The 10,000-nt window shown below is 38.8% G+C and overlaps 1 protein-coding gene across 1 annotated transcript in view; it reads left to right on the top strand.

Annotated features, from left to right (window-relative positions):
• LOC113811432 (uncharacterized) overlaps positions 1 to 5,336 on the top strand; it is an 8,166-nt gene extending 2,830 nt beyond the window's left edge. Inside the window, exons 3-7 of the mRNA XM_070144394.1 lie at positions 684 to 884; positions 1,375 to 1,493; positions 2,955 to 3,162; positions 3,615 to 3,752; positions 5,062 to 5,336. Coding sequence (XP_070000495.1) covers positions 684 to 884; positions 1,375 to 1,493; positions 2,955 to 3,162; positions 3,615 to 3,752; positions 5,062 to 5,223 — 828 coding nt within the window. The 3' untranslated portion in view covers positions 5,224 to 5,336. The remainder of the gene's footprint in view (positions 1 to 683; positions 885 to 1,374; positions 1,494 to 2,954; positions 3,163 to 3,614; positions 3,753 to 5,061) is intronic.
• Positions 5,337 to 10,000: the final 4,664 nt, after the last annotated feature.

Below are 10,000 nucleotides of genomic sequence, written 5' to 3'. Positions count from 1 at the left end.
GCCCAAGAAATTATAATGTAAAACTACTATAGGAAAATACAGTTTTTTATTCATTATTTATCTTGGAAATTAGATTTAATAGCTTCACAAGAAAAGGTTATTAAGTACGTGACTATAATATGTTACCAACTTCTACTAAAACGTATTTTTGAATACACGAATAACATGGTTTTGCTATCATATATTAACAAAGTTTGTGAGTGGTATTATGATTGATTTTGCAGTTATTTATTGTTATTTAGGATAATATTTGTGTTATAGTTTTTTTTTTTCTTCATTACGAATCTTTATTGTTATAAAATGTTATAGAATGTCTCTTTGAGTGTGAGGAAGTTAATAATATTTTTTTTTTCTGATTATCATTTTGGTGGTAAAAGCATTTTTTTTTTTTTAGCAGATTGATTGCAGAAAAGTATATAGTAGTAAAATGAAGAGAAAGAGAGAGAGAGGAGAGAGAGAGAAGAAGAAAGAAAAGATGTAGGCTAGACAGACAGACAGACAGAGACAGAGAAATAGAAAGAAAGAAAGAAAGAGAAAAAAACAAAAAGAAAGAAAGAGAGAGAAATAGAAAGAAAGAAAGAGAAAAAACCCAAACAAATCTAGAAATATAAAAAAAGAAAAGATAAAAAAAAAACACGAGAACTTGACCAAATCAAAAACCGCCCCCTTTTTCCCACCCACAGACCACCTCGTCGTCTTCCCTCCTGAAGTCCCTACGCCCACCCCGAGGCAACGAGGATCAGGCCGAAGACATGGGCGGAGGCGATGACGAGGGCGTGGGCGGAGGCGATGACGAGGGCGTGGGCGGCGAGGGCGTGGGCGGCGGCGTGGGCGGCGGCGAGGGCGTGGGCGGCGGCGGCGAGGGCGTGAGGAGTCGCACCAAGGTAAGGGAACCAGGTTTTTTTTTTAAATCACACAAGCATAGGTATAAGTATATAGGAATTGGTACATAGACGGTTAATGTGGTTAATATATATCTATCAGATATATAGATATGCCATTATTTCTGCATCTGTATTTATGAAAATTGAATGTATATCTATCAGATATATAGACAGATAGGCCTTTATATCTGCATCTGTATTTATGTAAATTCATCGGATCAATTTTAACAAACAATTTGAACAAACAGGCTGATTAAAAGCTGTTGATAGCAAGGTAATGATAATTAACAATTATTTACTAATAATGATTAAAAAAGGTAATAATAATTAACAATTATTTACTAATAATGATTAAAATAAGGTAATGATGATTAATAATTATTTACTAATAACAATTAAAAAAAGGTAATGATAATTAATAATTATTTAATAATAACGATTAAAAAAAGGTAATAATGATTAATAAGACTGACCTTTCTTGACCCAACAGAGGAAGACGAAACGACCCAGTCTCTTCAGCGCGTACCCTCCTCCAGATAACCAGGACGACCTCAACCGCGCCTTCAGGAGCGCTGTTCGAGTCATTAGCGTCAGGCATCCCTTCGCCAGGTGGTTCCTTGGGCCTCGTAGCTGCATATTATTATTATTATTTTTTTTTTTTTTTCTTTTTTTTTGAGGAGGGGGGGTAGCTTTTTTTTTTTCTTTCTTTCTTTCTTTTTTGGTGTTTGTTTTGTTTGTGTGTGTGTTTGTGTTGAATGTGTGTGTGTGTGTGTGTGTTTGTGTTGAATGTGTGTGTGTGTGTGTTGAATGTGTGTGTGTGTGTGTTTGTATTGAATGTGTGTGTGTGTGCGTTTGTGTTGAATGTGTGTGTGTGTGTTTGTGTTGAATGTGTGTGTGTGTGTTTGTGTTGAATGTGTGTGTGTGTGTTTGTGTTGAATGTGTGTGTGTGTGTTTGTGTTGAATGTGTGTGTGTGTGTTTGTGTTGAATGTGTGTGTGTGTGTTTGTGTTGAATGTGTGTGTGTGTGTGTGTTTGTGTTGAATGTGTGTGTGTGTGTGTGTGTGTGTGTGTGTGTGTGTGTGTGTTTGTGTTGAATGTGTGTGTGAGTGTGTGTGTGTTTGTGTGGAAATTGTGTGTGTGTGTGTTTGTATGTATGTGGGTGGTGTGTGCTTGCGTGTGCGATTTTGTGCATGTGTGAGTCTGCATCTCCGTATGTATATAGATATATATAGATGAATAGACAGATATAGATAGATAGATATAGATATATGTACATCATCACAGACACCCACACAATACCCCCCCTCCATTCATACACCACCCCTCCCCCAATCACACATACACAACCACCTTCTCACACACAAATCCCCCACAGTCACACACCCCCACACTCCACTCATCCCCTCTCCCCACCCCTACCCATACTCACACACACGCCCTCATCCACCCACACATTTGCACAACACCCCGCCCCCCTCACATAGTCACACCCCTGCCCCCACACCCACTCACACCACAACCAACACCACCTCACCCCAATTCCTTCCACCCCTTCCTCCAACCCCCTAACCCACCTCCTCCCACCCTCCAACTCACCCCCACCCCTTTCCAACCCCCCCTACCACCCCCCTCTCCCCACAACCACCTCAACTCACCCCCACCCCTTTTTTCCAACCCCCGTACCCACACCCCTCCTCCCCACAACCAACCCACCTCCCTCCCCACAACCTCACCGCCCCCAAACTCACCCCCCTTTTTCCAACCCCCCTACCCACCCACCCCTTTTCCCAACCAACCCCCTCCTCCACCCCACCCAAACTCACCCCCACCTTTTTTCCAACCCTCCCTACCCACCCCTCTCCCACAACCAACCCACCTCCTCCCCCAACTCACCCCCACCCCTCTCCTCACAACTCACCCCACCCCCTCCCCCAACCAACCCACCTCCACCCCAACTCACCCCACCCCTTTTTCTCCAACCCCCTACCCACCTGCACCTCCTCCACCTCCCCCCTCCTCACACCCCACCCACCCCAAACTCACCCCCACACCCCCTCTTTTTTCCCCCCAGCCTGCTCTCCCTCTACCGGGACAAGATCAGCAAACTGAACCTGAAGCCCAACAAGGTCCGCTTCAGGGAGCTTCAGACGCGGATCATCCTATGGTATCGACCCACCAACAGTACTGAATCCTCTCCTTTTCCTACCTTCGAGGAGTTCGTGAAGTATGTCGTGGATCTGACGAAGGACCTCAAGACGGCGGACGACTGGGAGGGCACGGTGAGGGACCTGCTTCTCTGAATGTCTGTCTTCGTGTCTACTTTCTTTTTCTTCTTTATTGTCTATTGTATTTAAAAAAAAAAATCCTTCTGCTTTATTTGCTCGGTTTTTATTTTTATTTTTTATTTATTTATTTTTTTATTTTTTTCTAGCATTTTTATTTAAATATATGCACGTATATATATGTGTGTGTATATATGTATATATACATATATGATATATATATATATATATATATATATATATATATATATTTATTTATTTATATATATATATATATATATATATATATATATATATATATATTAACACACTTATACATATACATATTTATATACGTATACATATGTGTATGTGCGTCTCTCTATATATATGTGTGTGTGTGTGTGTGTGCGTGTGTGTACATAGACGCGCACGTACACCCTCCCCTGATCCAAGCCCAAAATCCCCAGGACCAGTCCCTCGCGCCGCTGTGGGTGCAGTGCAACGTGTGCGGCAGCGACTACAACCTCGTCCTCAAGATGGAGACCCTGGCCGAGGACGAGCGCTTCCTCGCCCTCCTGGCCGGTTACGATGAGTTCAAGGAGGAGGTGAGTGCTTGTTGGGGATCAGTCCTCTCGGTGTTACTTCAAACTTGGAGGAAGGGAGGGAGGGAGAGAGAGAGAGGGAGGGAGAGAGAGAGAGAGAAGGAGGGAGGGAGGGAGAGAGAGGAGGGAGGGAGGAGAAGAGAGAGGAGGAGGAGGAGAAGGAGGGAGGGAGGAGGGAGAGAAGAGGAAAGGAGGGAGGAGGGAGGAAGGAAGAGAGGGAGGAGGAGGGAGAGAGAGGAGGGAGGGAGAGAGAGAGGGAGGAGGGAGAGAGAGAGGGAGGAGGGAGGGAGAGAGAAGAGGGAGGAGGGAGGGAGAGAGAGAGAGAGAGGGAGGAGGAGAGAGAGAGAGAGGGAGGGAAAGGGAGGAGGAGAGAGGGAGAGAGACGGAGGGAGAGGAGAGAGAGAGAGAGAGGAGAGGGAGGGAGGGAGAGAGAGGGAAGGGAGGAAGAGGAGAGAGAGAGAGAGAGAAGAGGGAGGGAGGGAGGGAGAGAGAGGAGGGAGGGAGGAGAGAGAGAGAGAGGAGGGAGGGAGAGGAGAGAGAGAGAGGGAGGGAGGGAGGGAGAGAGAGAGAGAGGGAGGGAGGAGGAGGCAGGGTGAGGAGGGGGAGGGTGAGGAGGAGGGAGGGTGGGAGGAGAGAGAGAGAGAGAGAGAGAGAGAGAGAGAGAGAGAGAGAGAGAGAGAGAGAGAGAGAGAGAGAGAGAGAGGAGGGTGAGAGAGAGAGAGGCAGAGAGAGGGAGAGAGAGAGAGAGAGAGAGGGAGAAAGGCAGAGAGAGGGAGAGAAAAAAGGGAGGAGGGATAGAGAAAGAGAGAGAGAGAGAGAAAGAGGAGTGAAGGACACGGAGACAGACAGCCGGACAAATAAACATACAGAGATAGAGAAAGGGAAAACCCACTCAGCTGTGGAAGTTTTCGGTCACTGTCTCTAATCTTATTTTTCATTCAGAAACTGCTGGTTCCTTTTTACGATTTTGAGTAGTAGTTAGAGAGAGTTGTGGGAGTTGTGACGTAAAACCGAATCATCTAATCATCATTTAAGATATTCAGTTATGATAATGATAGTAATAATAGTGATAATGATAATTGTAATAATGATAATAATAATCGAATTACTATTGTTATCATTAGCGTTATCAAGCACTGCCACTACTTATGTTATAATGACGATATTAATAATAATGCTAGCTATTATCATCAGAACACTCACAAGTTCCACAGTAATAGTAATAATAGAAATAATAGTATTAACCTTAGAACGATTAAAACTATCAACATTCCTGTTTCCAAATAGTATTTTTTCCCCTTTTTTCCACCAGCCTGACCCTCACGAGGAGAAAGCCAAAGAAGCTGTCCCACAGGAATTCTCACAGCTGAACTACCAGCAGTTACAGCAGCTTCACCAGCGGTACCTCCTTGACTTCCAGCTCTTCGGGTACAAAGTGGACCAAGAGTACTTCGATATGGCAAGAAGCACATAGCTGTTCGTGGAATTTGCATATGCAGGAAGCAGATGTATATGATTTAGTACTAACAGTTTAATTTTTCTTTGCGTATGACTATGACATGACTTGTGAATAGTTCTAAATTGTGATTGTAGCTTTAGCATATATATATATATATATATATATATATATATATATATATATATATATATATATATATATATATATATATATATATATATATACATACATATATATATATATATATATATATATATATATATATATATATATATATATATATATATGTATATATATATATATATATATATATCATATATATATATATATATATATATATATGTGTATATATATATATATATATATATATGTATATATATGTATATATATATATATATATATATATATATATATATGTATGTATGTATATATATGTATATATATATATATATATATATATATATTTTTTTTTTTTTTTTTTTTTTTTTTTTTTTTTTTTTTTTCCTTTTTCTTACTTCAAAAACAATCATCTGTATACCAAAGCAAAAAGTCATTTTATACAATATGCAAACTGATATAATGATAATGATGGTAATGATGATAATGATACAATTACTGCTACTAATGATAATTATGTAAACAATGAGTTATCAACATTATTGTATCCCGTTTAAAGTTCACAGCATGAGCTGATTTTTCTGAAAAGTTAACAGTATAATTGTTCTATATTAGAACAAAAAATTTAATCTCAATATTTTGTAAATATTCTACATTAGAATGTCTAATGTATTGTTATAATCATCACCAATATCATTATCATTATTACTACTATTGATATTGTTTTCATGTGATATATTTATCTACATTATGTGGTTGCATGTGAATACTATTTTTATAGACCAAAATTGTTTTTAAAAATCGTGTAACGCAATACAGTATGAATTAGAAAAAAAAACACAAAACGTGTCTCGTGTTCTTTAATTCCTTAATACATTCTACCCAAAATGGAGAAAGAAAATGGCAAAACAAAGCCGGTTTAAGGTATAAGCGTTAGTAAAGATTAAATTTTTTTTTTTTATTCTTATTACATTTAAATCAACAACAATGAAATAAAAAAATTAGTAATATCCAAACTGACCCAGAAAAGCTTGGGACTATGACTAAGCACTTTTTATCTGGAATGTCAAGATTGCTTGACATTCCAGTGTTTCAATGGAGCATATATTATCATAAAATATTAACTGCCCAAGTAGAATTTATAATATATATATATATATATATATATATATATATATATATATATATATATATATATATATATTTATAATATATATATATATATATATATATATATATATATATATATATATATATATACATGTATACATACATATATACATACATATATGTATATATATATATATATATATATATATATATATATATATATATATATATATATATATGTACATATATATATATATATATATATATATATATATATAATATGTATAATATATATATATATATATATATATATATATATATATATATGTATGTATATAGATAGATAGATGGATATATATTTTTTTTCTTCTTTCTTTTCTTCCTGTATTTCTAAATGGAAATGGCAAAAGTAGTACATGTGTCTGAGTAAATATCCGCGTACGATGTTCCCATTAACTTTGTACTAATGGATCATCAACGTATACATACGCACATATGTATGTGTGTGTGTGCATGTGTTTATGTGTTCGTGTGTGTGTGTGTGTGTGTGCATGTATCTCATTCTGTGTGTGTGTTTGTGTTCGTGTGTGTGTGTGTTTATGTGTTCGTGTGTGTGTGTGTGCATGTGTTTATGTGTTCGTGTGTGTGTCCATGTGTGTGTTTATGTGTTCGTGTGTTTGAGTGTACGAGAGAGAGAAGAAACTTGATACTTTATTAGACCGCTAAAGGAAATCTGACACGATAAGAAATTAATTTAGCGGATTAAGTGATAAATAACAGAGCTCTCAAAAAAATCTTATTAGAAGATTTTAACAATGGACTTCGAACTTAATGTAGTGCAGAGTTTCCAAAAAAAATCCAACTAGAAGATTTTAACAATGGATTGTTACAATGCAATGGCAGATTTTCACATCTTGGTAATCATTAAAACCGATTTGAAAATTTAAATCTGGTGAGGAAGTTTTATGAACCTTACCTATCACATCAATCATAACGTAATATAACGGGAAAAAATGTATTTAAGACGGTAGAATCATATCATAACAGAAAGAAAACAAAGAAAAAATGCCTACTGATATTTTTTAGGTCAGTAGTATCTACTATGTCTCCAGAATTCTTGATTTGTGGTTCATTGTTCAGTAAATGATTATTTCTCAAATCCTTTCCTTGATTATATATTTTTGCTCTTGCTCTTGGAGGACTTTTTTCAATCTAAAGAAAAGCGGGGGAAGAGTCCTGTCACAATTTTCTTAACATTATTTAGTTTTTTATTATTTTCATTTTTTTTATCCATTTATTTATTTATCTAGTTTTTTTTTTTTTTTTTTTTTTTTTTTTTTTTTTTGTGTGTGTGTGTGTGTGTGTGTGTGTGTGTGTGTGTGTGTGTGTGTGTGTGTGTGTAGGTAGAAGTTGTGGTCCTCCAGCACGGTCTGCAGGTGATGAGGGAAACTGGTCTTTGCTAAAATTTCTTGTAGAAGTCATTTAAAATCCTGATGCTATTAATCAGGGAAGCCTGGTCAATTGTAACATATTTCGTCATGTGGATTTTTTGTTTATTTTATTCATTATTATTGTTATCATTTATCTATCATTATCTTTTATCTTTATTACTATTATTCATTCATTATTCTTTTTTTTTTTTTTTGGGGGGGGGGGGTGAGGGCTAAAGTATCTTAATATCCGTACTGCTTCATGTGTTGCCATAATGCCATGTCACACCAAGAGGGGGAAAAGTAATATTCTTTCATAAACACCGCTGAAGAGTGAGTATCAAAGTGGAAGAAAGCATACATATTTGTTTCATTTTTTTCTTATTCATTCTTACAAATAAAAAAAGAAAACAACAACAACAAAAAAAGAAAGTATACATATTTGTTTCATTTTTTTCTTATTCATTCTTACAAAAAAAAAAAAAAAATCCAGTTATAATGCATGTTAATCATCATTCGTACAGTGACACCGCCGTGTTATTTCAAGAGCGAAATGATGAGAACACTTTTGCGAACACCGAATGTTGAAAGTCATGCTAATTCACTACACATTAGCAAGAGCCTCTGGTATCGACCTCAATGAGAACCAAAAACGTGAAGGTTATGAGGTCTCATAATTGACTCATTATCCTCAATTCTCCCTAATGCACAAAGTACTTTAATACCAGGAATTTGAAGCAAGAGAAGATGTAAAATCAGAACAGAGAAGAATAGAACGTATTCTTACTTCTCTCTCATACGCAAATTATAATAACATAAGAGACTTGAAGCTACAGGTGCTAAATCAGAACAGTACAGTGAACGTACAGCATCGGTACATCAACTGCCACACACGTACAGCATCGGTACATCAACTGCCACACACGTACAGCATCGGTGCATCAACTGCCACACACGTACAGCATCGGTACATCAACTGCCACACACGTACAGCATCGGTACATCAACTGCCACACACGTACAACATCGGTACATCAACTGCCACACACGTACAGCATCGGTGCATCAACTGCCACACACGTACAGCATCGGTACATCAACTGCCACACACGTACAGCATCGGTACATCAACTGCCACACACGTACAGCATCGGTACATCAACTGCCTTACACGTACAGCATCGGTACATCAACTGCCACACACGTACAGCATCGGTACATCAACTGCCTTACACGTACAGCATCGGTACATCAACTGCCACACACGTACAGCATCGGTACATCAACTGCCACACACGTACAGCATCGGTACATCAACTGCCACACACGTACAGCATCGGTACATCAACTGCCACACACGTACAGCATCGGTACATCAACTGCCTTACACGTACAGCATCGGTACATCAACTGCCACACACGTACAGCATCGGTGCATCAACTCCCACACACGTACAGCATCGGTACATCAACTGCCACACACGTACAGCATCGGTACATCAACTGCCACACACGTACAGCATCGGTACATCAACTGCCACACACGTACAGCATCGGTACATCAACTGCCTTACACGCACAGCATCGGTACACCAACGGCCACACACGTACAGCATCGGTACATCAACTGCCACACACGTACAGCATCGGTACATCAACTGCCACACACGCACAGCATCGGTACATCAACTCCCACACACGCACAGCATCGGTACATCAACTGCCACGCACGTACAGCATCGGTACATCAACTGCCTTACACGTACAGCATCGGTACATCAACTGCCACACACGTACAGCATCGGTACATCAACTGCCTTACACGTACAGCATCGGTACATCAACTCCCACACACGCACAGCATCGGTACATCAACTGCCACGCACGTACAGCATCGGTACATCAACTGCCTTACACGTACAGCATCGGTACATCAACTGCCACACACGTACAGCATCGGTACATCAACTCCCACACACGCACAGCATCGGTACATCAACTGCCACGCACGTACAGCATCGGTACATCAACTGCCTTACACGTACAGCATCGGTACATCAACTGCCACACACGTACAGCATCGGTACATCAACTGCCTTACACGTACAGCATCGGTACATCAACTGCCACACACG

This window comes from Penaeus vannamei, chromosome 32, assembly GCF_042767895.1.
Source record: "Penaeus vannamei isolate JL-2024 chromosome 32, ASM4276789v1, whole genome shotgun sequence".
Lineage (NCBI taxonomy): Eukaryota > Metazoa > Arthropoda > Malacostraca > Decapoda > Penaeidae > Penaeus > Penaeus vannamei.
Note: the sequence above shows the minus strand (reverse complement) of the source record. Positions and strands in the feature narration are given on the sequence as shown.